Here is a 27,027-nt window from a genome sequence, read left to right as displayed (position 1 = left end):
TGATCTCATCGAATGGCAGAGAGACTTAATGGACCGAATGGCCTACGTCTGCTCCTACTTCTTATGGTCTTACTACAGAAAGGTTAGAATGTGGAGTGATTCGATATTTTTAAGTTTTGCTAGATGACCTTCGAGGTTCTCGTGGAAATTATGCAGAACTTTTGCTCAAGAGATTAAATATGTGGAACACAGGGCAGCACGATGGCACAGTGGTTAGCACTGCAGTCACACAGCGCCGAGGTCCCAGGTTCGATCCTGGCTCTGGGTCACTGTCCGTGTGGAGTTTGCACATTCTCCCCGTGTTTGCGTGGGTTTCACCCCCACATCACAAATATGTGCAGGGTAGTTGGATTGGCCACACTAAATTGCCCCTTAATTGGAAAAAATTAATTGGGTACTCTAAAATTATATTTAAAAAAATATGTGGAACAAAGTCCAAGAAGCGGAAAATAGTCCGATCTTTCTGATTCATGTCACTGTTGTGCATTTCCAGTATTTTCCATTTTTATTGCCAGATAAATTGTAGCCAATTTGTGGAAGGAGCCAGACTTTTGGCCCAAATGTCCTTTCCTCATTCCATATTTATATAAATTGAACTTGATATAATTTAGAATGATTTGGTAGTGGATCATAGTATATTAATGTCCGTACAGTCAGATTTAACTTGCCACCAAAAAGAGGAGCTCTAGGTTCCATTGTGGATTCTGTAATGATTCTTCCCAGACAATCTGGAAGACAGCCTAAACAAGGTACAACAGCACTTGAAATAAATTGGAAATAGAGCACAATAACTTCCTTTTCAAGCGCAAGTAGGGATCTAGATGCAGAGACGGTTTTATGGCAAGGAGCAGTCTCCAATCTCATAGGCCAGCAGCCAGCAACTATGTTCCACATACAAAAACTTGAGGCTGGTGTGCCCTTCTCAGAACTTCACCTCCAGTCACCAGAGGAACTCTCATCAACCTACCTGCCGAAACTCATTCTTGTTCCAGAATCCCTTTTCAATCCTACCAACTGATCCAAGCTGTGTCGCACAAAGAGTTTCTAGCTCCTGCAGCTCCTTTCTTCTAGACCCACTTCTGGTCCGCGGATCCATCCACTGACTTTACCAGTGGAATATAGCTTTCCTCCACCACCTCAACACTTTTTTCCTCCAAAACATCCATCCGGCAACCAGGGAAAAGGACCAATAAAAACACCTCAAGCAGGAGCTGCCAAATGTGTGACCACTCACACCATGGCCATCACCAGGAGTCAAAAATCTACCGTCCTTACCTGGTCTGGCCTACATATGGATGCAGATCGACAGCAATGTGGGTCCTAACAGTAACTCTGCAATGAACTAGTAAGCCACTCAGTGCAAGGACAGTTTGGGATGGTGATAGAAATCAGCTTTTCTGGTTAGCTATAGATGAGATAGATAAAAGGTTTAATTGAGAAATCATTAAGAGTAATTGACTAAATCATATTAACCATGAGAGTGAGGAAAACCAACTAGCTGGGAACTAATCAGATAATACTCTAAAATTTCACATTTTGCAAGTTGCTCGAGACTTGCCAGAGAATCCAAGGCCAGTGACAAAAGACTCCATTGTATGCAGATGCCTTGCTCAGGCTTGGACCGGTCCGTTTCCATGGTAACAGTCAGTCATGGTCATAATGACTTTTCAAAAACTGTGTTAATCTAATTAATGTTAGAGGCATAATTGGCAAGCCAGGAGATGGAAAATTACACAAAAACATATATCTCTTAAATTGACAGTCAGACAGTTTGGTCGAATTGAGTGAATTCTAAATTAGTTGAAGCCAATCACAGCTGTAAAGAAGGCGAAACTTTAAGATAATGATCTTGTTAAAAAATCACTTGTCGGGATGGAAAAATCCATTCCGGAATCAATCTATCACTTTCTGAAACCTATGGGGGCGATTCTCCGATCCGCGGACTAAGTGCCCGCGCCGTCGTGAACGCCGTCGCCACGGCCAATTCACTGGCTGAGAAGGGGCCAGCAGTGGCGCCGCGAGAAACATGGTGCACAGGAACTGCAGCGTCACCGCGCGACGCCACGATGACGGCGTGCTACGTATCAGGAAGTGCACGGGGCGCACAGACACACGGGGGCCCGACATGGAAGAGCCCCGTCGCGCCGCACCCCACTTCCGGGACAGCGGCTTGGAGGCACTTCTGGAGGAACATAGAACATAGAAAATACAGCACAGAACAGGCCCTTCGGCCCACGATGTTGTGCCGAACCTTTGTCCTAGATTAATAGGAGGAGCGGCGGGCCATCTTCTTCCCCAGACGCGGGCATCGGCAGCCAAGCAGCACCGTGCGACGTGGATGGCGAGAGGTGAGGGGCAGTCAGCGCTGTGGGGCACATCCCCGGGAGACCAGTGCAGGAAGAAACTGCACGACCTCACGAGGGCAGCGAGGGTAAGTACCTTGACACTCCCCCCAGGACACGCCCGGGGGGGGGGTTGCTGGGGCCCAACGTTGCTTACGGACACATGTGGAACCCCCACCCCACCCAGTGGGCAGGTGCCATGGCGTGGGTCGTAGTGTCCCCACCTTGTGATAATGTTGCGTTCATATGTGCGTCCTGTCGATGTCCGCCTAACCCTGAGGTTCTTCTACTTCCCCCCCACTCTCCAGTGCCAAGGTTCCACACAGGAGACACCAGAGCTGGGGACAGACGAGGACCTAGCGGCCGCGGCATTGCCGTCACCCACACCCTCCACCATCGCAGATACACGCACCTCGGTTGGGCAAGTAAGTGACAAGGCTTCTGGTTCACAGACTGGTGCGCACCACACAGCCGAACCGGTATAGCAGGTGGAGCTAGGAGTAGCAGAGGGGCTGGACAGGCGGAAGGCAGACCGGCACCAACAAACAGGTGCTGCCCAGAGGGTTCCTGGGCATTCCAGGCCCACCCACAGACCAGATGCATTCGCTACCAGCTGGCCCTGTCCCAGCAGGCCATCGCTGAGAGCATCGACGGCCTTGTCCGTATGGTGGACGGCGTCGCCCAAATCCAGCGGGAGGTAGCGCTGTCCCTGACAGGGATGTCGCACTCCCTCAGCTCCATCGCCGGGAACATTCAGACCCTGGTCGATTCCACAACGGGCCTCCAGGACTGGCAGCGCCAGGTGTCGGTGGTGCAACAGGGCATGCCTCCGCGCGCACCACCGTCCCTGACAGAGGCCCGGGGCCAACAGGCCCCCGAGGGAGGAGGAGGTCCCAGTGCCTGTCCCGGTAACCACAGCAAGGGAGGGACCGGAGCACTCGCACTCCCCCCGGCCTGTCCCTGGTGCGCAGCGGGCAGAGGGTGGTGGCAGCATGCCATCCAGCACTCCCGAGCAGCCTTTCCCATCCAGGCCGGGCCATCCCAGGAAGCGCGCGCCGGCGGGGAGCCACGTCGAAGGGCAGGATTCTCAGCAGTCCGCCTCCACTCCTGATGTACCGTCTGGGGAAACATCTAGACGTAGTGGTAGGGCCCGTAAGGCCAAAACGTTAGACACGTAGTAAGTTGGTATGGGTGCAGGGCACGGATTAGTTATAGGGGCTAGGGCACGTGTCGCTCAATGTCACAATTAAAGTTGCTGCAACAAACCTTCATGCGTCTGTCCTATTTCCGGGGGGGGGGGGATGAGTCAGACATTCAGTAGCGATCTGGAGCTCACAGCTCAACGCAGAGCGGGTTGTCATCATCCAACATGGCACTGTTCACGCCCGCTTACGGAAGTCGAGGTCTACCGACAGTGACAAGGTGCCGCAAGTGTTGTGCAGCTTGACGGTGATGCCGTGTGTGGTAGGGTTTTGCAATGGTGTGGGAGGTGGGCGAGGGGGGTGCTGGGTGGTGTCAGTGCGCGCGGTCAATGGTGCCAGTGCCCTGAACAATGCCCTCCCCTAGTGTGCGAATCGTGCGGCGATCAACGCATCGCGTGCCCGCTGCCCCAAACGGTGGAGTTGTGGGCTAACTGGCCGTATCCCGCGCCCCGATGGTGTCTGTGCCCCGCCGCCCTCCCATCCTCCCCCTCCTCCACATCATCCTCCAGTTCAGAGCCGCTGCCCCCTCCGGGCTCACCTGATCGTTCCTCCTCCATCACATCGCCCCTCTGTTGGGCGGTTGTGTAGCACGCAACAGGAGACGACGATCCTTCCGACCCTGTCAGGGCCGTATTGCAAAGCGCACCGGAACCTCATTTTCAGGATGGCGAAGCACCTCTCCACTACACCCCTGGTTGCCCCATGGGCCTCATTGTACCGGCTCTCCGCGTTGGTCTGCGGCCTCCGTATGGGTGTCATCAGCCACGGCCGCAACGTATAACCCCTGTCGCCCAGCAACCAGCCCTCATCCAGGGTGGGTGTCCCTTGAAAATTGCGGGGATGTACGACTGCACCAACATAAAGGCGTCATGCACACTTCCTGGGTACTGGGCACACGTGCATTTTTCTCATCCATTGGTTGCACACCACCTGGACGTTCATGGAATATGTGCCCTTCCTGTTGATGAAGACGTCCCTGTCCCGCGTTGATGCACGCAGGTTCAACGCTGGTGCACGTGCAACCCATCCATGATGCCCTATACCATCGGGATGCCGGCCACTGCAGTGAATTGCGATCCCCTGGCAGCCTGGTGCATGTGGTCCTCCTGGAAATTGATGTATCTTGCCGCGACTGCATAAAGGCCATCGGTGACTGCCCAAAGGCCATCGGTGACTGCCCGGATGCACCGGTGCATCGAGGCCTGACTTATGCTGCAAAGTTCCCCGCTCGGCGACTGGAAGGAGCCGGTCGCAAAGAAGTTCAGGGCGACCGTCACCTTCACCCTCACTGGGATGGCATGTCCTCCCTCAGTTTCACATGGTTCGAGGTGCGCCATCAGATGGCATATATGGCCGACCGTCTCACGGCTCAGTTGGAGTCTCCTCCTGCATGCCACCTCCGTTAGGTCCTCGAATGAAATGCAGTCCCTGTACACACGGTGACGCATGGGACGCCTCCGCCGCCTTGGCATGACCACCTGCTCTTGCTCATCCCCTGGTGACCGATCAGGATCGGTTTGGTCGCCCTCTTCCTGGGTGATGACGTGGAGGTGATGCGCACCCTCCGCCTCCTCTTGTACTTGTTGGGCGTGATGGCCTGCAGCAGCAGCTGGCACGCTGCCATCCGCTGCCACTCTGTCTGCAGCACCCTCCCTGAGCCGCCTTGCTCGACCTCGACGGTTGGCCACGGTGGCGAATATTGATGGCTGCTGCAAATACATCATCAACTTGAAGGGGGGAGGGGGGGAAATGTTGGTCTGGGAAGGAGAGGCAACGACATTTATTAGGAGGGCGCTTTGGCAGGTAGGCAGCCAGGGCCCTTTCACTGAATGGGTGCCCCGGCTGCCTGGTCACTGTTCATTCAGGCACGCACCGTACCACCTGCCCACAGTATCCGTTTCCCGCACAGTTCAAACCATCCCTCCTCATCGCAGCACCAGCGGACACAGCCCTTAACCATGCCCTTGATTTGGAAGGGTGCCCTCGTCACCTTCCTGCCACTACACTCCTGCTGGGTGTCACGGTCCCGCCCCCCCACCCCCCGGACCCGGCAGGATGGTGGCATATTTTGCCCAGCCCCCTCCTCCTTCCCCCTTCTCAATCATCCACCTCCGTGCCCTTCTCCTATCCCATCCACCCTTTCCTGTAACCCTTCCCTGTACCCCTTTACACTACACCTCCTCCTTAGCCCTCACGTCGCCCATCCCAAATCTCCCCTCCCCCCAACAACATCCACCCTTACCCACTCCCCCCTCACCCCCCAACCACATCCACCCTTACCCACTCCCCCCCCTCACCCCCCCAACCACATCCATCCTTACCCACTACCCCCCTCCCCCACAACCACGTCCACCCTTCCCCCTCTGCCCCAACCATGTCCACCCTTCCCCACTCCCCCCCCTGCTCCCCAACCACGTCCACCCTTCCCCACTCCCTCCAACCACGTCCACCCTTTCCCCCTCTCTGCCCCTCCCCCCCACACCACCCCAAGTGAAATGCTTTGTACTGGCATTTCTTTACATACAAGACTGATGGCAGGTACTTATTTATCCTCCTCTTCCTTTGCTCCATCAAAGGAGGAATTGTGTATTGCAGGAATCGCTGGACAGTGGGCATCTATAGGCTTCCAGATAACAGCCATGAAATGTATTAATTCAGAGATTAGATGAGTGTGTAACAAAAGTAAGGTTGAAATACAAGACTAACATAGATTGGGAAGAGCAGAGCAGCCCAAGTCAGAAAGGTGTGCATTTTTAAAATGCATTCAAGAGATTTTTCTAAAATAATAAGTCTTAGAACCAATAAGGTAGCAGGCCACATTAGATTTAGCAATGAGTAGATAGTCGGATATAACTACTAATCTAACAGTAAGGGACAATTCATCTAAGAGCGATCATAATCTGATCAAATTCAAAGGAGAAATTTGATACAAATACCTGTCCACTTAGAAATAAATGTCAGCATGCGCTGCATTAGCAAAAATATAATTCATTTTCAATCTTAACAAATTAAAATAAATCAGTTAGTGTGGTGGTGTTAAATCTAGAAAACACACTTACTTTGATCAGTGGAGAAGTCCCCAAGTTTACTAAGGCCTTAGCTTGCTGATTCAAGATGTACTGAAAGCCTTCACAAACGTACCATTCACAGCCTCGATCTAAGACACAACATGGACAATCAATCAATGTGGCAATGATGGATCACAGATTAGGTTCTGGTTGAAAATTAATCATTTGTAAGCATAGCTGATCACTACTTGCAAGAAACCTCTTAGAAGAAGAGGCATAGCATTTGGTGTACGAATGTGACACAATTTCTTTCTTTTCCTGCAGCAAGAGAGATAAAATCATACAATTGCAGCAGTACATGTAATTTTAATTTAGTTTGCATATGAACTTTACAATTAAGTGAAATATAGCAGTAATGCGAAAGTGATATGTTTTGCAATTAGTGCATCGATTTATCACTTTGAAGGTAAGTTGAAGCCTAAATTCACTGCAAACATATGAGCATCAAAAATAATGACAATAATCTTTATTAGCGTCACAAGTAGGCTAACGTTAACACTACAATGAAGTTACTGTGAAAAGCCCCTAGTCGCCACACTCCGGCACTTGTTCAGGTACACAGAGGGAGAATTCAGAATGTCCAAGTTACCTAACAGCACGTCTATCGGGACTTGTGGGAGGAAACTGGAGCATTCGGAGGAAACCCACGCAGACACAGAGAGAACGTGCAGACTCCACACAGACAATGACCCAACCCGGGAATCGAACCCAGGTCTCTGCCGCTGTGAAGCAACAGTGCTAACCACTGTGCTACCGTGCCGCCTTCTAGAGTAAATTACCCTCCAGGGTATTTATGGGCATTTTAACTTCCTACACAATACTTTTAATAAGACAGATGGATAGTTGGCTCTCGGGTAGGTGAAGTCTCAGCTGAAGGGGATGAAGGAAGGGTTTCTCAATTCATGGGGGCTGTTTATTATGCACTTCCGAGAATTGGTTGCCGTTGAACATTTGGGGAGGGGGACGTCGGTGGTATTGCTGTGTTTGGTTACACTGTTGAAATGAAAATGAAAAGAAATGAAATGAAAATCGCTTATTGTCACAAGTAGGCTTCAAATGAAGTTACTGTGAAATGCCCCTTGTCGCCACATTCCGGCGCCTGTTCGGGGAGGCTGATACGGGAATTGAACCACGCTGCTGGCCTGCCTTGGTCTGCTTTCAAAGCCAGCGATTTAGCCCTGCGCTAAACAGTTTACTGATTGATTGTTAATTTGTGTTTTTTACCTGGAATGTACGGGTGGATATTTTGGTCTCTACATTGAGCGGGGTGTGTTTTGTGTGTGGGGGATTGTTAGTGTATTTGGTTTTTTTTGCTTTGGTTGTTTATCAATGAAAATGAGGAGAATAAAATGATTTTAAAAAGACAGATGGAAAGATAGAGCGAGAGAAAGAGAGAGGGAGGGAGAGAGAGAGAGAGAGAGAGAGAGAGAGAGAGAGAGAGAGAGTGTGAGAGAGTGTGAGAGAGAGAGAGAGAGAGAGAGAGAGAGAGAGAGAGAGAGAGAGAGAGAGAGAGAGAGAGAGAGAGCGAGCGTAAATCTATTAGAGACCGGTGCAGGTGAGATTCTAATGAACAATAAAAAAAATAACAGATGTAGTACTTTGTACACTTGCATCCATTCTCACAGTGGAGAAAATGTTCCAAATGTCAGCAGGATAAGAAACCCAGAAGGAGAGAAACTTAATGAATTTAACATCAATTAAAAATGGTAATGCAGAAAATAATGGCATATATCTCCAGGACCTGATGGATTCCACCCTAGGGTATTAAAAGAAACTACAGGTACACTAGTCATAATTTTCTCAAGCACCTACGGCGGCGAGGACCCGGGTTCAAATACCGGCCCTGGGTCACTGTCCGTGTGGAGTTTGCACATTCTCCCCATGTCTGCGTGGGTTTCACCCCCACAACCCAAAGATGTGCAGTTTAGGTGGATTGGCCACGCTAAATTGCCCCTTAATTGGAAAAAAATAATTGGGTACTCTAAATTTTTTTTATTTAAAAAAATAATAATTTTCTCAAGCACTCTAGATTCAGGACTGGTGCCTATGGTGCTTCATCATAAGCTCATAAGCGGGGTTGTTCACTGATGATTGCACAATGTTCAGTGCCATTTGCAACTCTTCAGATACTGAAGTAATCAGTGTCCATATGCAGCAAGATCTGGACAACATTCAGGCTTGGGCTAATAAGTGGCAAGCAACATTCACACCACACCATGATCATCTCTAACAAGAGAGAATCATGGCATCTCCACTTGACATTCAATGGCAATACTGTTGCTTAATCCCCCACTATCAACATCCTGGGCATTATCATTGACCATAAACTGAACTGGACCAGCCACCTAAATACTGTGGCTACAAGAGTTGGTCAGAGGTTGGGAAATCCGCTGCGAGTAACTTGACAAGGCAAGGTTGGAAGTGTGAAGGAATAAGCTCGGTTTGTCTGGATGCCTACAGTTTCCACAACACTCAAGGTGCTCAAAAACATCCAGGACAAAGCAGTCTACTTGACCAATCCCCCATCCACCACCTTAATCATTCATTCCTTTCCTCCACTACAAGCACACAGTGGTAGCAGTGTGTACCATCTGCAAAATGCACTGCAGCAACTCACCAAGGCTCCTTCAATAGCACCTTGCAAACCCACAACCTCCATCACCTAAATGGACAAGGACAACAGAACACCACAACCATACAACATGCTGACTTGGAAATGTATTGCGGTTTCTTCACCGATGCTGGGTCAAACACTTGAAACACACTTCCTAACAGTGCTGTGGGTGCACCTACACCAGGTGGACGGCAGTGGTTCAAGAAGGCACCTCATCATCACCTTCTCAAGTGTAGTTGGGATGGGAAAGTAGGGAAAGCCTTTCCAGCTACACTCAAATGCCATGAAAGAATATGGAAAACAAAAGCTACAGACCTGCCAGTTAAATATCAGTTGTATGGAAATTACTGAAATCCACCAAGGACAGAGTGACTCATTATTTGGACAATTATGCGCTGTTCAAGTAATCACAGCATGGATTTCTGAAAGGTAGGTGATATTTGACTAATCAGATTGATTTTTTATGAGGAGGCCACTAATGTGGTGAATACGGGTTGTCGATGTGGCTTTTCAGAAGGTTACACAAAGGACTCAGAATTTGGAGTAACCTTGTGATAGAGATTAATAAGGAGTTAGGAAATGTAATGTACAGATAAAGTGAACGCTCTCTAATTGACAAGATGCAACAAACTGTGCTCTCCATGAATCTAGACTGCAGCCTCAGCTTTTTACCTTATAGGTGAATGACTCGGATGAAGAAATACATGGCTATATATAAAAATTTATAGATGAAAAAAAAAAGAATTTAGAGAATCCAATTCCTTTTTTCCAATTAAGGGGCAATTTAGTGTGGCCGATCCACCTACCCTGCACATCTTTTGGGTTGTGGGGGTGTGTTACCCACACAGATATGGTGAGAATTTTCAAACTCCACACAACAGTAACCCGGGGCGAGGGTCAAACCCTGGTCTTCGGCGCTATGAGGCAGCAGTGCTAACCACTGAACCATCGTGCTGTCCACATTAAAATTTGTAGATGGTGCTAAATTAGGAGGCATAATAGATTGTGTGCATTGGAAGAAGTCACAAAGGATTGTTGACTATGTTGATGGATTAAATCAATGGGGGGGGGGGGGGAAGAGAGAGAAAGAGAAAGAGAGGGAGGTTCACGATTATTTACTTTGAATCCAAAAAAGAAGAGTATTTCCTTCATGGTAAAAGTCTAGGAGTCATGAAGAAGCAAACTGATTTAGGTACCCATGTATTTCTTTAAAAGTTAGGCACTGGTAGAAAAATCAATATAAAATGGAATGATGACCGTCCTACCTCAATAATAATAATCTTTATTATTGTTACAAGTAGGCTTACATTAACACCGCAATGTAACCACTGAAAATCCCCTGGTCGCCACACTCCGGCGCTTATTCGGGTACACAGGGTGTAATACAAAAAGAGAGGAAGTGATGCTTCAGTAATGCTGAAGAGTCATATGGATTCAAAACGTTAACTCTGCTTCTATCTCTCCACAGATGCTGCCAGGCCTGCAGAGTTTTTCCAGCATTTTCTGTTTTTATTTCAGATTTCCAGCCACCACAGTATTTTGCATTTAGATATTAGCTTCTAAGTGATGCTTCAGTTGTGCTGAACTTTGGCAGAATCTATCTGAAGTAATGCATTCGGCTTTGGGCACTATACCTCCAGAAAGATGTATTGCCCTAGTCGGCAATGCAGCACAGATTTACCGGGATTAACTGGGGCTGAAAGGTTTAAATTATGGAAGCAGCTTAGAGAAACTTTGACCTGGATTCTCAGTCGCCTGCAGTGGGGTTCCCGATACGGCAGAGAATTGGGCGTCCGGGGGTAAAAGCGGGATCGGCGCCCATCAGGCCCCACCTTGCGACCCCCTAAATAGAGACACCCCGGCCCCCTCAGAGACCCCTAAACACTTGACCGAGGTGTACAAGATTATGAAGGGCATGGACAGGTGGATATGGGGCAGTTGTTCACCTTAGTTGAAGGGTCAGTTATGAAGGGAAACGGGTTCAAGGGGAGGGATAGGAGCTTGAGGGGGAATTGAGGAAAAACCTAAAAGACCATCACTAGATGGTCTGGAATGCCCTGCCTGGGAGGGCGGTAGAGGCGGGTTGCCTCACATCATTTAAAAAGTACTTGGATGAGCACTTGGCACGTCATAACATTCAAAGCTATGGGACAAGTGCTGGAAAACGGGATTAGGTCGGCAAGTCAGGTGTTTTTCATGCATCGGTGCAGACTGGATGGGCCAAAGGGCCTCTTCTGCACGTATTATTCTGTGATTCCCCTCTCCTGCAGAGACCCCGTATATAGGGGGGCCCCATGCAGAGCAACCCAGAAATACAACCCCTGTCCAAGAAGCCCCCCAGAAAAGAGAGACCTGTCAGGAAGCCCCCCAGAAGGGGCGGCACGGTGGAGCTGCCTCACGACACCAAGGACCCGGGTTCAATCCCGGCCCTGGGTCACTGTCCATGTGGAGTTTGCACATTCTCCCCGTGTCTGCGTATGTCTCACCCCCACAACCCAAAGATGTACGGGTTCGGTGGATTGGCCACGCTAAATTGCCCCTTAATCGGAAAAAAATAATTGGATCCTCTTAAATTTATTTAAAAAATAGGAAGCTCCCAAGAGAAAGAGAGACTTGTCAGGAAGCCCCCGCAGACTTCTGACAGGGGGAGGTCTCGCTTTTCTGGAGAGTCCCCCTATTCAGGGGATCTCTGATGGGGGAGGCAGTCCCCCTGTTGAATAGATCTCTCTGGGGTGGGGGGTTGATTTGTGATGGGAGGGGGGCAGCCACTATTGTGTCACCTGTTCAAAATGGTGGCTCGACAGCTGGATTCCCTTGAGAATCCCTCGTAATCCTTTCCATGCATAAGTTTGCACGGCGCAAGATAGTAAATTGCTTCTGATTTGCACTTCCAGCAGGAGGGCAAATCAGGTGCAATTCACCTCTAACGGGAATCCCAGCCTTTATATCCCATGGAGTTCAGATGGTTGAAGATGACTTAATCAAAGTGTTAAAAATTATAAAGAAATTCAATAGGGTAAATACAGAGAAACTGTTTCCCTTGATTGGGGAATTCAGAACAAGGGAGCATAATATTAAGATTGGAAGTAGACCAGTGAGGAGCAAATTCCGAAGGCACATTTTCCACGTAAAGGATAATGGAAATCTGGAACTCTGGCTCCAAATGGCTCTGGACTTTGGGTCAATTGGAATATTCAAAACGGAAATCAACAGATATTTGTTAAACAAGGATAAGAGATTATATGTAAGTGGCTTATTTCACGGCCTCAACACACCACAAAGCACGTCCTAACCAATGAAGTATTTTTTAAGTATTGTCACTTGCAAGGAAACACGAAAACCCAATTTCACAAAGGTAGTTCCCACAAACAGCAGTGAACTAAATGACCAAATTATGTGCCTTAATTATTTTGTTTGTATGTTAAATATTTACCTGGAGACCAGGACAACTGCCCCGCTGTTTTTTAAATAATGCCTCAGGATCACTTGCACCCACATGAGGATCATCGTTTTAAAGTCTTACTCAAAAGGGAACACATCCGACATTGCAGTACAAATACTGTACCCAAGACTCTGGATTGAATATCAAGGCAAGTGGAGAACAGCCACCAACAATCAAATTGAATGATAACACAGGCTCAAGTGGCTGAATGGTCTACGCCTGTTCCTATGAATATGCAAAACTAGTGCTAAAATTCACAGCAGATTGAAACTGTTTCATCACACGAACACCAGAGCCTGTATTTCTTTGTGACTGCCCCTAGCTGAAACAGAGACCAGCTCTAGTTTTCTGGGCGAGGGTTTTGTCAATTGGATCTCATGGTTGCACTATCAGACTTCTGCAAAATGAGCATCTGGTTGTTTGGAAATGGAAGTTAATTGGGAAGAGGGAATTGAATTTCAGTCTGCAATCATAACAGATAAGGGAGCCTGAAAGCAGTATTTTTTCAGTTAGTGGTCAGAACATGATAGATTCATAGTTTTACAGCAAGAAAGAGGCCCTACAGCCCATTGTGTGTGTGCTGGCCATCAAACACCTATCTATTGTAATCTTATTTTACAGCACTTGGTCCGTAGCCTTGTATACTATGGTGTTTTAAGTGCTCATCTAAATGCTTCTTAATGCTGTTAGGTTCACGCCTCTATCACTCTTATTACCACTATCCACTGGGTAAAAACATTTTTCCTCAAATCCCCTCTAAATTTCCTGCTCCTTACCTTAAATCTATGCCCCTTGTTATTGACCCCTCTACTTTTTTTGTTAAATTTGGAGTACCCAATTCTTTTTTTTTTAATTAAGGGGCAATTTAGCGTGGCCAATTTGCCATTTTGGGATTGCATATTGTGCTACATATTTGTTAAAAGGTCTAGCTACTGCTGCACAGTAGCACAGTGGTTAGCACTGTTGTTTCACAGTGCCAGGGTTTCTCCCAGGTTAGATTCCCGGCTTGGGACATTGTGCGGAATCTGCACGTTCTCCCTGTGTCTGCATGGGTTTCCTCCAGGTGCTCCGGTTTCCTCCCACATGCCCTGAAAGACATGCATGTTAGGTGAATTTGACATTCTGAATTCTCTCTGTGTACCCGAACCCGAACTGGTCATGATTTTCCAAAATTCCCTAAATTCTAGAATGGTCCCAGAAAGCTGTTAGCAAATGTAACATCGCCACTCAAGAAAGGAGAGATAAAACGGAACTAGAGATCAATTAGCCTGACAGTTGTGAGGAAAATGCCATAATCGATTACCAGCACTTAAGGAAAATGTATGATCAAATAGAGTCACACAGTTTTGTGAAAAGGAATAGTGTTTGACAAATTTTTCTTAAAGTTTTTGAAGATGTAATTAGAAGATAAAGGGTAGCCAGTAGATGTAGTATACTTGAACTTTCAAACGGCATTCGATAAACCGCCACATGAAAGGTTGATATGCAAGATAAGAGCTCATGGAGTTGCTAATATATTAGCATGGCTGGAGGAATAGCTCACAAACAAGAAGCAGGGAACAAGGATAAACAAGGCGTTTTCAACTTGGCAGAATGTAACTAGCATGATACTGCATGGATCAGTGCTGGGGCCTCAGTTATTTACAATCCATATCGATGACTTAGATGAAGATTCATAGAAACATAGAATTTACAGTGCAGGAAGGGGCCATCCAGCCTATCGAGTCTGCACCGGCCCCTAGAAAGAGCACCCTACTTAAGCCCACGCCTCCACCCTATCCCCGTAAGCCAGTAACCCCACCTAACCTTTTGGACAACCTAAGGGACAATTTATCATGTCCTATCCACCTAAGCTGCACATCTTTGGACCGTGGGAGGAAACCGTAGCACCCAGGGGAAACCCACGCAGACACGGGGAGGAAACGCAAACTCCACACAGACAGTCACCCGAAGCTGGAATCGAACCAGGGTCTCTGGAGCAGCGATGCAGCAATGCTAGCCACTGTGCCATCATGCCACCCTCAACAAAGAAACCCATCCCATCGTGTTTGACAGTATCCATTCCATTACCCACATTTCTGATCTCACTCCCTCCCCTCCCATAAAAAAGGTCCCACTTGTTCTCATCTTCCACCCAACCAGCCTCCACATTCAATAGATTGTCCTCAGGCATTCTCACCATCATGATGATTCCACCAAAAACACTTCCCCTGCTCTCATAGCATTCCAAAGGGACCATTTCCTCTGCAACACTCTGGTCCACCTTCAATTACCACCAACAAACCCCTGCATTCACATGCACCTTTCGATGCAAGCACAGGTGATGCAATACCTGCTTTTTACTACCTCTATCCTCACAATCCAAGGCCTCCAACACTTTAATTTGGTATACTGCATATTGCTGAAAAGGGCACTCGTCAAAGTTTTCATCTTTCACTCATCAGGACGACCTGCAAGAATACCAAATGTAATGGGCCTGAGAGTAATGTATCCAAGTTTGCTGAAAATACAAAACGAATGAGATTGTCATCGACTTCATAGTGGAGAACATGCCCCTGTCTACATCAATGGGAACGAAGTAGAAAGGGTCGAGAGCTTCAAGTCCAGATCACCAACACCCGGTCCTGGTCCCCCCCCGCCCCCAATGTCAACACTATTGTTAAGAAAGCCCACCAACGACTCAACTTTCTCAGAAGACTAATGAAATTTGGCATGTCAGCTACGACTCTCACCAGCTTTTACAGATGCACCACAGAAAGCATTCTTTCTGGTTGGATCCTGCTCTGCCCAAAACTGCAGGAAACTACAAAAGGTCGTGAATGTAGCCCAATCCATCACACAAACCAGCCTCCCATCCATTGACTCGGTCTACAAATTCCGCTGCCTCGAAAAGGCAGCCAGCATAATTAAGGACCCCACGCACCCCGGACATACTCTCTTCCACCTTCTTCTGTCAGGAAAAAGATTCAATAGTTTGAGGTCACGTACCAACCGACTCAAGAACAGTTTCTTCCCTGCTGCCAACAGACTTTTTAATGGACCTAACTCGTATTAAGTTGAACTCCCTACACCCTAGCGATGACTGTAACGCTACATTCTGGAGTTTCTCCTTCCTTCCATATGTACGGTATGCATTGTCTGTACAGCATACAAGAAGCAATACTTTTCACTGTATAGTAATACATGTGACAATAATAAATCAAATCAAATCGGGCCCCTTGGAAGTGGAAGGGGCTCATCGGGTCCCTGCGAGGAGACCAAAGGCGGGAGAACCACCTAGGGCGACGATCGTGCGATTTCATCGCTTTAATGACAGAGAGGTGGTTCTGAGATGGGCCAAAAAGATACAAAGTAGTAGATGGGAGAATGCGGTGGCACGGGTGTACCAGGATTGGAGTGCGGAGGTGGCGAGAAGGAGGGCGAGTTTTAATCGAGCCAAGGAGGTGCTACACAAGAAGGTGAAGTTCGGGATGCTGCAGCCGGCGCGACTGTGGGTCACGCACCAGGAGAGGCATCACTACTTCGAAACGGCGGAAGAAGCATGGACCTTCATTAAAAACGAGAAACTGGATCAGAACTGAGGGACTGATGTTAGAGGGGAAATGACAATGCCGATGCATATAGAGATGTAAATTGGGGAGGGGGGGACACGAAGAAATGTGGGCGCCGGTGGGGGGGGGGGGAAGAAGAGACATAGGCGGGGGGTGGGGAATGGGAGTGGGGCGGCAGAGGGAGCCGCGCCACAAGGGGCGGGACAATTATAGAGAACACGGGGCTTACTGTTCTTGTTCCCGCGCCAGAAAGATGATGGCGGGAAGATAGGCGCAAGGTAGATGGGAGTTCCCCACACGGGGGGGGTCAAGGAGAGAGCGGGAGAAGCCGGGGTCAGTTGAAGTCAGCTGACTTTCGGAAGCAATATGGGGGGAGCAATCATGCTAGATGGGGATCTAGCGGGGGGGGTGGGGGGGGGGGGGGGGGGTGGGGGGTGGGGGGGAGGATAACTGGGTTGCTGCTGCAGAAATCAAAGAGGAACTGGTAAAAGAAAGGGTGGTCGGGGCTGGAATGCGCCGCCTGAGGAACAGGTGGGTGCGCGGAACCGGGACGTGGGACTGGCTAGTCGACACGGGAAGGGGGCAGGTACCCCCCCAGTTCGGCTGATCACGTGGAACGTGAGAGGCCTAAATGGGCCGATTAAAAGGGCCCGAGTGTTCGCGCACTTGAAAGGACTGAGGGCAGACGTGGCTATGCTTCAGGAGACGCACCTGAAGGTGGCGGACCAAGTTAGGTTAAGGAAAGGATGGGTGGGACAGGTGTTCCACTCAGGGCTGGATGCAAAGAACAGAGGGGTGGCCATACTGGTGGGGAAACGGGTGTCATTCGAAGCTAGGAACATTGTAGCAGACAGCGGAGGCAGATATGTGATGGTGAGTGGCAGACTGGAGGGAATGGAGGTCGTGTTGGTTAACGTATATGCCCCGAATTGGGATGATGCGGGATTTATGAAGCGGATGCTGGGACGTATCCCGGACCTGGAGGTAGGAAACCTGATAATGGGGGGGGACTTCAACACCATGTTGGACCCAGGGTTAGATAGATCTAGATCTAGGACCAGAAAAAGGCCGGCAGCGGCCAAGGTGCTTAGGGGGTTTATGGACCAAATGGGGGGAGTGGATCCGTGGCGATTTGTTAGGCCGAAGGCCAAAGAGTTCTCCTTCTTCTCCCATGTTCACAAGGTGTATTCCCGGATAGATTTCTTTGTTTTGGGAAGGTCACTGATCTCGAGGGTGGAAGGAACTGAGTATTCAGCCATAGCTGTTTCAGATCATGCCCCACACTGGGTGGACCTGGAACTAGGAGAGGAGAGGGAGCAGCATTCACTCTGGCGACTGGATGTGGGATTACTGGCGGATGAGGGAGTCTGCGGAAGGGTGCGGGGATGTATCGAAAGATACCTGGAGGCCAATGACGACGGGGAGGTTCGAGTGGGAGTAGTATGGGAAGCACTAAAGGCGGTGGTCAGAGGAGAGCTGATCTCCATCAGGGCCCACAAGGGGAAAATAGAGGCCAAGGAAAGGGAAAGACTACTGGGGGAGATTTTGAGGGTAGATAAAGAATACGCGGAGGCCCCGGAGGAAGGACTAGACATGGAGAGGCGACGACTCCAGACGGAGTTCGACCTGTTGACCACAAGGAGGGCGGAGGCACAGTGGAGGAAGGCACAGGGGATGAGATATGAATATGGGGAAAAGGCGAGTCGCCTGTTGGCCCATCAGCTGCGAAAGAGGACAGCGGCGAGGGAGATAGGTGGAATTAGGGATGAAAAGGGAGCTACGGTGCGGAGAGCAGGGAAGATAAACAAGGTGTTTAAGACCTTTTACGAGAGACTTTATAGGTCCCAACCCCCGGAGGGAAAAGAGGAGATGCGGCAGTTTTTGGACCAATTAAGGTTCCCGAGGGTGGAGGAGCAGGAGGTGGAAGGCCTGGGGGCGCCGATTGGGGTGGACGAGGTTACCAAGGGGCTGGGGAACATGCAGGCAGGGAAGGCCCCGGGACCATATGGGTTCCCGGTGGAATGTTATAGAAAATATGTGGACTTGTTGGCCCCGCTGCTGGTCAGGACCTTTAACGAGGCCAGAGAAGGGGGGACCCTACCCCCGACAATGTCGGAGGCGACGATATCGCTAATCTTGAAGCGGGATAAAGATCCGCTGCAGTGCGGGTCCTATAGGCCTATCTCACTGCTAAATGTGGACGCCAAGTTGCTAGCAAAGGTGCTGGCAACGAGGATAGAGGATTGTGTCCCGGGGGTGGTGCACGAAGACCAGACAGGGTTCGTAAAGGGGAGACAACTAAAGGTCAACGTGCGACAGCTATTAGGGGTGATAATGATGCCCCCAGTAGAGGGGGAGGCAGAGATAGTGGCGGCAATGGATGCAGAGAAGGCATTTGATAGGGTGGAGTGGGAGTATCTACGGGAGGTGCTGAGGAGGTTCGGGGACGGGTTTGTCAGCTGGGTTAAACTCCTCTAGGGGCCCCAACGACAAGTGTGGTCACAGGTCGGCAAAGGTCGGAGTATTTTCGACTATACAGGGGAACAAGACAGGGATGCCCGTTGTCCCCATTACTGTTCGCGTTGGCAATTGAACCACTGGCCATAGCGCTGAGAGACTCCAGAAAATGGAGAGGGGTGATTAGAGGGGGAGAGGAACACCGAGTGTCACTCGACGCGGATGACCTACTGCTGTATGTGACGGACCCAGTGATGACAGAGGTCATGCAGATATTGAGGGAGTTTGGAGATCTCTCGGGATATAGGCTTAACATGGGAAAGAGTGAGCTTTTTGTGATACACCCTGGGGACCAGAGTAGAGGGATAGATGGCCTACCGCTAAGGAGAGTGGAAAGAAACTTCCGATACCTGGGGATTCAGATAGCCAGGAGCTGGGGAACCTTACACAGACTTAATCTGACACGACTGGTGGAACAAATGGATGAGGATTTCAAAAGGTGGGACATGCAGCCGCTGTCACTGGCGGGCAGAGTGCAGGCAATTAAGATGATGGTCCTCCCGAGGTTCCTATTTGTGTTCCAATGTCTCCCTATACTGATCACGAAGGCCTTTTTTAAAAAAATAGATAGGAGCATCACGAGCTTCGTGTGGGCAGGGAAGGTCCCGAGGGTAAGGAGGGGGTTCCTACAACGTAGTAGAGACAGAGGGGGACTGGCGTTGCCGAATTTGGGCGACTACTACTGGGCCGCCAATGTGGCGATGATTCGTAAATGGATGATAGAGGGAGAGGGAGCGGCGTGGAAAAGATTGGAGATGAAATCCTGTAAAGGGACGAGTTTAAAAGCGCTGGTGACGGCGCCACTACCGCTCTCACCCAAAAAATTTACCACAAACCCAGTGGTGACAGCAACATTAAGTATTTGGGGGCAATGGAGGCGACAGAGGGGTGTGCTGGGAGCCTCGGTGTGGTCCCCGATCAGGAACAACCATAGGTTTGCCCCAGGGAGGCTGGATGGAGGATTCCAGAGCTGGCACCGGGTAGGAATCAGGAGAGTGGGAGATGTATTTATAGACGGGACGTTTGCGAGCTTGGGAGCGCTTGAGGAAAAGTATAAGCTGCCCCGGGGAAATTTCTTAAGATATATGCAGGTGAGAGCGTTCACGAAACAACTGGTGAGGGAATTTCCGCTGCTCCCGACACAAGGGATCCAGGACAGGGTGCTTTCGGGGGTGTGGGTTGGGGAGGGCAAAGTGTCAGAGATATATCGGGAGATGAGAGAAGAGGGGGAGGAGGTGGTGGGCGAACTGAAGGGAAAATGGGAAGAGGAGCTCGGGGAGGAGATTGAGGAGGGTGTGTGGGCTGATGCCCTAAGCAGGGTAAATTCCTCTTTGTGTGCCAGGCTTAGCCTGATCCAATTTAAGGTGCTACATAGAGCACACATAACGGGAGCAAGGTTGAGCAGGTTCTTCGGAGTGGAGGACAAGTGTGGGAGGTGCGGGGGAAGCCCGGCGAACCACACACATATGTTTTGGTTGTGTCCGGCACTGGAGGGGAGTGACGGGAGAGATCTCGAAGGTGGTGAAGGTCCGGGTCAAACCAGGCTGGGGGGTTAGCTTTATTTGGAGTTGCGGATGAGCCGGGAGTGCAGGAGGCGAAAGAGGCCGATGTCGTGGCCTTTGCGTCCCTAGTAGCCCGGCGTAGGATTTTACTCATGTGGAAGGAAGCGAAACCCCCCAGACTGGAGGCCTGGATAAACGATATGGCAGGGTTCATAAAACTGGAGCAGATGAAGTTTGCGCTGAGAGGATCGGCTCAAGGGTTCACCAAGCGGTGGCAGCCGTTCCTCGACTACCTTGGGGAACGTTAGAGGGAAGATAGATGACCAGCAACAGCAACCCAGTAGGAGGGGGGGGGGGGGGGAGTATTACTTCGTGTTAGTTGGTTAGTTTAACATGTTAGTTACACAATGGTATATTGCAGTTATCATGTTACTTGTATTTTTATTTCTTTGATTAGTAAGGGAAAAAATTGTGTTTGAAAACTTTAATAAAATATATTTTTTTTAAAAAAAGAATTTCGGTAGTAAGAATAGAAAAGCAGAATAACTTCGGAAAGACATGGGACTTTTAAATGTTTAGAGAGACTTGGGTGTATTCATACAAGGAACAAAGTTTCAAAAGCAAGCAATTAGGAAAAGAAATGGCACTCGAAAGCAAAATACTGCAGGCGATGGAAATCTTAAATAAAAACAGAAAATGTTGGAAATACTCTGCAGGCCTGGCAACATCAATGGAGAGGGAAACACACAGTTCATTGTGTCAGGTCTGTGACTTGTTCTGATGAAAAATCACAGACCTAAATCATGAATTCTATTTTCCTCTCTCTCTCTACAAACCTGTAAGAAGTCTTACAACACCAGGTTAAAGTCCAACAGGTTTGTTTCGATGTAGGAAGGAGCAGCGCTCCGAAAGCTAGTGACATCGAAACAAACCTGTTGGGCTTTAACCTGGTGTTGTAAAACTTCTTACTGTGCTCACCCCAGTCCAACGCCGGCATCTCCACATCATGTCTACAAACCTGTTAAGTGTTTCCAGCATGTTCTGTTTTTATTTAAGGGAAATGGCATTCTAGCTTTTATTACAAGGGGAATTGAGTACAGGAGTAAGGAAGTCTTGCTACAACTATATAAGGCTTTGGTGAGACCACGCCTGCAGGGCAGTGTGCAATTTTGGTCTCCATATCTAATGAAGGATATACTCGTCTTGGAAACCAAATTGTGAAGGTTCGCTAGATTAAATCCTGGGACGAGAAGGTTGTTCTGGGTGGCTGAGTAGATTGGGCTTATATTCTCTGGAGTTTAGAGAACGGGAGAGGTGACCCTACTGAAACATAGAAGATACTGCAGGGGCGTTGAAGGTGAACATGGGTTGTTTTCTCTGGATAGAGAATCTAGAACACGAGGGGCGGGGAGGAGGTACAGTCGCGAGAAGGGTCGATTATTCAGAACTGATATGAGGAGAAATTTCTTTGGAATCTGCTACCTTAAAAGGTTGTGGATGCCTTGTTGTGGAGCATATACAAGATTGAGATTGATGGACTTCCGGGTGCGGCGATGACCAGCTGAGTCGCACGTTTTGGCAGCTCCCGGTGGAACGGACTTTTGGGCTCTTAATAGGAGCCCCATCGGCAATTTTAACGGCAAATAACACTGTGCGGTAATCCAGAAGGTAATCCCCCCTGGACAGGAATGGAAAAAAGCGAGGAAAGTAGCCGGATTGCGGTGGATCCTCTAGAGCAGCGGCCAGGAAGGCAGGCACAAAGCAAGATGGCGTCGGAAGGAGGCAGTTTAATATGGGGCCCTGACCAACAAGAGTTCCTGCGGCGTTGCGTAGATGAACTCAAAAAGGGGATGAAGAAGGAGCTGTTGGCCCCGATATTACAAGCGATTGAGGGGCTAAAGGAGGAGCAAAAGACCCAGGAACAGTAGCTTCGGGTCGTGAAGGCAAAGGCTGCTGAGAATGAGGACGACATACAGGGCCTGGTGGTGAAAACGGAGATCCACAAGGCACAACACAAAAGATGTGTGAAAAGGCTGGAGGTGCTGGAGAATAATGCGAGGAGGAAGAACCTAAGGATTCTTGGTCTTCCCGAAGGGGCAGAAGGGGCGGACGTCGGGGCATATGTGAGCACGATGCTGCATTCGTTAATGGGATCGGAGGCCCCGACGGGTCCGCTGGAGGTGGAGGGAGCCTATCGGTTTATGGCGCGAAGACCGAGGGCTGGAGAAATTCCTCGAGCAATAGTGGTGAGATTTCTCCGATATAAGGACAGAGAGATGGTCCTCAGATGGGCAAAGAAAACTCGGAGCAGTAGGTGGGAGAATGCGGTGATCCGCATATATCAAGATTGGAGTGCGGAGGTGGCGAGAAGGAGGGCAAGCTTTAATCGGGCCAAGGCGGTGTTGCATAAAAGGAAGGTCAAATTCGGAATGCTGCAACCGGCAAGACTGTGGGTCGCACATCTAAGGAAACACCACTACTTCGAAACGGCAGATGAGGCGTGGACATTTATTGTCGAGGAGAAGCTGGAGTGAGCGGGCCAGAAAAAGAACGTTTGGGACAAAAGTGGGGGGGGTGAATTTGTGGGATGAAGGGGGGAAAAGGGGAAGAGAGTACTTCCCAAGTTGTTAAACCTGCGACCCTGTAACTTCTCTCTCTTCCCCATGTCGTGGGGGAGGGGGTGAGGCAGCTGGCCATTGGGGGCGGGGCCAAAAGGGAAGCGCGGACTTTGTTCCCGCGCTATGGTAATCATGGCGGGAACAGGGAAGCAGGAAGGAGGGGGCCTCGCACAGTGTGAGCCGAGGTCACGGGGGGGGGAAGCCGAGGTCGGCCAGAGTTTGCTGACTTCTGGGAGCAACATGGGGGTGCAATTACGCTAGCTTGGGATCTAGCGGGGCGGCGCGGGGGGGGGGGGGTTAACTGGGTTGCTGCTGCTGGGGAGAAGGGGGAGCTGGTATGGAAGGGGGGGGGTCGGGGCGGGGGGGGGGGGGGGGGCACCACCTGGGGGGGATACAGCTACGTGGGAACCGGGTGAGGAGCTGAATTGAAAAAGGAAATGGCTAGTCGTCAAGGGGGGGGGGGGTAAAGAGCCCCCCAACCCGGTTGATCACGTGGAATGTGAGAGGGCTGAACGGGCCGATTAAGAGGGCACGGGTACTCGCACACCTAAAGAAACTTAAGGCAGATGTGGTTATGCTTCAGGAGACACATCTGAAGCTGATAGACCAGGTTAGACTTCGCAAAGGATGGGTGGGGCAGGTGTTTCATTCGGGGCTAGATGCAAAAAAACAGGGGGGTGGCCATACTAGTGGGGAAACAGGTAATGTTTGAGGCAAAGACTATAGTGGCGGATAGTGGGGGCAGATACGTGATGGTGAGTGGCAAACTGCAAGGGGAGGCGGTGGTATTAGTGAACGTGTATGCCCCGAACTGGGATGATGCCAATTTTATGAGGCGTATGTTAGGACGAATCCCGGACCTAGAAGTGGGGAAGTTGGTAATGGGTGGTGACTTTAATACGGTGCTGGACCCAGGGCTGGACAGATCGAGGTCTAGGACCGGAAGGAGGCCGGCAGCAGCTAGGGTGCTTAAGGATTTTATGGAGCAGATGGGAGGAGTAGATCCCTGGAGATTTAGTAGACCTAGGAGTAAGGAGTTTTCGTTTTTCTCCTATGTACACAAAGTATTTTCACGAATAGATTTTTTTGTTTTGGGAAGGGCACTGATCCCAAAGGTGATGGGGACGGAGTACACGGCTATAGCCATCTCGGATCATGCTCCACACTGGGTGGACCTGGAGATAGGGGAAGAAAAACAACAGCTTCCACCCTGGAGAATGGACATGGGATTATTGGCAGATGAGGGGGTGTGTTTAAGGGTGAGGGGGTGTATTGAAAGGTACTTGGAACTTAATGATAATGGGGAGGTACAGGTGGGAGTGGTCTGGGAGGCACTGAAGGCAGTGGTTAGAGGGGAGCTGATATCTATTAGGGCACATAAAGGAAAGCAAGAGGGTAGGGAAAGGGAGCGGTTGTTGAAAGAACTTCTGAGGGTGGACAGACAATACGCGGAGGCATCGGAGGAGGGACTGTACAGGGAAAGGCAAAGGCTACATGTAGAATTTGACTTGTTGACTACGGGTAATGCAGAGGCACAATGGAGGAAGGCACAGGGTGTACAGTACGAATATGGGGAGAAGGCAAGTAGGTTGTTGGCCCACCAACTGAGGAAAAGGGGAGCAGCGAGGGAGATAAGGGGGGTGAGAGATGAGGAGGGAGAGATGGAGCGGGGAGCAGAGAGAGTGAATGGAGTGTTCAAGGCATTTTATGAAAGATTATATGAAGCGCAGCCCCCGGACGGGAAGGAGAGAATGATGTGCTTTCTGGATCAGCTGGAATTTCCTAAGGTGGAAATTCCTTGGATAGTCAGAGGCTTTTCCCCAGGGTAGAGGGGTCAATTACGAGGGGGCATAGGTTTAAGGTGAGAGGGGCAAGGTTTAGAGTAGATGTACGAGGCAAGTTTTTTACGCAGAGGGTAGTGGGTACCTGGAACTCGCTACCAGAGGAGGTAGTGGAAGCAGGGACGATAGGGACATTTAAGGGGCATCTTGACAAATATATGAATAGGATGGGAATAGAAGGATACGGACCCAGGAAGTGTATAAGATTGTAGTTTAGTCGGGCAGTATGGTCGGCACGGGCTTGGAGGGCCGAAGGGCCTGTTCCTGTGCTGTACATTTCTTTGTTCTTTGTGGAGGAGCAGGAGAGAGTGGGGCTGGGAGCACAGATTGAGACGGAGGAAGTAGTGAAAGGGATTGGGAGCATGCAGGCGGGGAAGGCCCCGGGACCAGACGGATTCCCAGTTGAATTCTATAAGAAATATTTGGACTTGCTGGCCCCGCTACTGATGAGAACCTTTAATGAGGCGAGGGAAAGGGGGCAGCTGCCCCCGACTATGTCACTCAGAAGGTAAGAAGGTAAGTAAGTGATTATTACTTATTTTTACTTTTATACCTTTTTTCAAATTGTGTGTGTCGGGGGGAAACTGAAGTGACATCACAGAAAAGCTGTGGCTAGTATTTGGTAACTAATTAAACATAATAACTTAATTATAATTTAGAGGGATATCTAAGCCAGAGATCGGAGAGTACTATAGTTAGCTATCGCATTTCTATTAGAAATCTAGTGCTAGGAAACAGATAGTTGACAGTAACTTTGACATTTTAAAAAAAATATTTTTTTAAAAAAAAGACAAATTTTAATTTTAATTAATTGACGCAATGTCAGTTAGAGGGGTGCTGTGCTCTGACTGTGAGATGTGGCAGGTCCGAGAGGCTTCCAGCGTCCCGGATGGCTTCATCTGCAGAAAGTGCACCCAACTGGAGCTCCTCACAGACCGCATGGTTCGGTTGGAGCAGCAATTGGATGCACTTAGGAGCATGCAGGTGGCGGAAAGCGTCATAGATCGCAGTTATGTAAATGTGGTCACACCCAAGGTGCAGGCAGAGAAATGGGTCACCACCAGAAAGGGCAGGCAGTCAGTGCAGGAATCCCCTGTGGTTGTCCCCCTCTCGAACAGATATACCCCTTTGGATACTGTCGGGGGGATAGCCTATCAGGGGAAAACAGCAGCAGCCAGAGCAGTGGCACCACGGCTGGCTCTGATGTTCAGAAGGGAGGGTCAAAGCGCAGAAGAGTAATAGTAATAGGGGACTCTATAGTCAGGGGCACAGATAGGCGCTTCTGTGGACGTGAAAGAGACTCCAGGATGGTATGTTGCCTCCCTGGTGCCAGGGTCCAGGATGTCTCCGAACGGGTAGAGGGCATCCTGAAGGGGGAGGGCAAACAGGCAGAGGTCGTTGTACATATTGGTACGAACGACATAGGCAGGAAGGGGCATGAGGTCCTGCAGCAGGAGTTCAGGGAGCTAGGCAGAAAGTTAAAAGACAGGACCTTGAGGGTTGTAATCTCGGGATTACTCCCTGTGCCACGTGCCAGTGAGGCTAGAAATAGGAAGATAGAGCAGCTAAACACGTGGCTAAACAGCTGGTGTAGGAGGGAGGGTTTCCATTATCTGGACCACTGGGAGCTCTTCCGGGGCAGGTGTGACCTGTATAAGAAGGACGGGTTGCATCTAAACCGGAGAGGCATAAATATCCTGGCCGCGAGGTTTGCTAGTGTCACACGGGAGGGTTTAAACTAGTATGGCAGGGGGGTGGGCACGGGAGCAATAGGTCAGAAGGTGAGAGCATTGAGGGAGAACTAGGGAATAGGGACAGTGTGGCTCTGAGGCAGAGCAGGCAGGGAGAAGTTGCTGAACACAGCGGGTCTGGTGGCCTGAAGTGCATGTGTTTTAATGCAAGGAGCATTACGGGTAAGGCAGATGAACTTAGAGCTTGGATTAGTACTTGGAACTATGATGTTGTTGCCATTACAGAGACCTGGTTGAGGGAAGGGCAGGATTGGCAGCTAAACGTTCCAGGATTTAGATGTTTCAGGCAGGATAGAGGGGGATGTAAAAGGGGAGGTGGAGTTGCGCTACTTGTTCGGGAGAATATCACAGCTGTACTGCGAGAGGACACCTCAGAGGGCAGTGAGGCTATATGGGTAGAGATCAGGAATAAGAAGGGTGCAGTCACAATGTTGGGGGTATACTACAGGCCTCCCAACAGCCAGCGGGAGATAGAGGAGCAAATAGGTAGACAGATTTTGGAAAAGAGTAAAAACAACAGGGTTGTGGTGATGGGAGACTTCAACTTCCCCAATATTGACTGGGACTCACTTAGTGCCA

General features: G+C 49.6%; 1 protein-coding gene across 2 annotated transcripts in view; it reads right to left on the bottom strand.

The window, feature by feature from the left end:
• Nucleotides 1–27,027, bottom strand: part of taf1b (TATA box binding protein (Tbp)-associated factor, RNA polymerase I, B) — a 150,967-nt gene that overhangs the window by 82,301 nt on the left and 41,639 nt on the right. For both annotated transcript variants that reach the window (XM_072498762.1, XM_072498763.1), the window contains exon 4: nucleotides 6,604–6,701. In XM_072498762.1, coding sequence (XP_072354863.1) covers nucleotides 6,604–6,701 — 98 coding nt within the window. The remainder of the gene's footprint in view (nucleotides 1–6,603; nucleotides 6,702–27,027) is intronic.

The sequence above is a fragment of the Scyliorhinus torazame genome, chromosome 4, assembly GCF_047496885.1.
Source record: "Scyliorhinus torazame isolate Kashiwa2021f chromosome 4, sScyTor2.1, whole genome shotgun sequence".
NCBI classification, from domain to species: Eukaryota; Metazoa; Chordata; class Chondrichthyes; order Carcharhiniformes; family Scyliorhinidae; genus Scyliorhinus; species Scyliorhinus torazame.
This window is presented reverse-complemented; position numbering and strand designations above follow the sequence as displayed.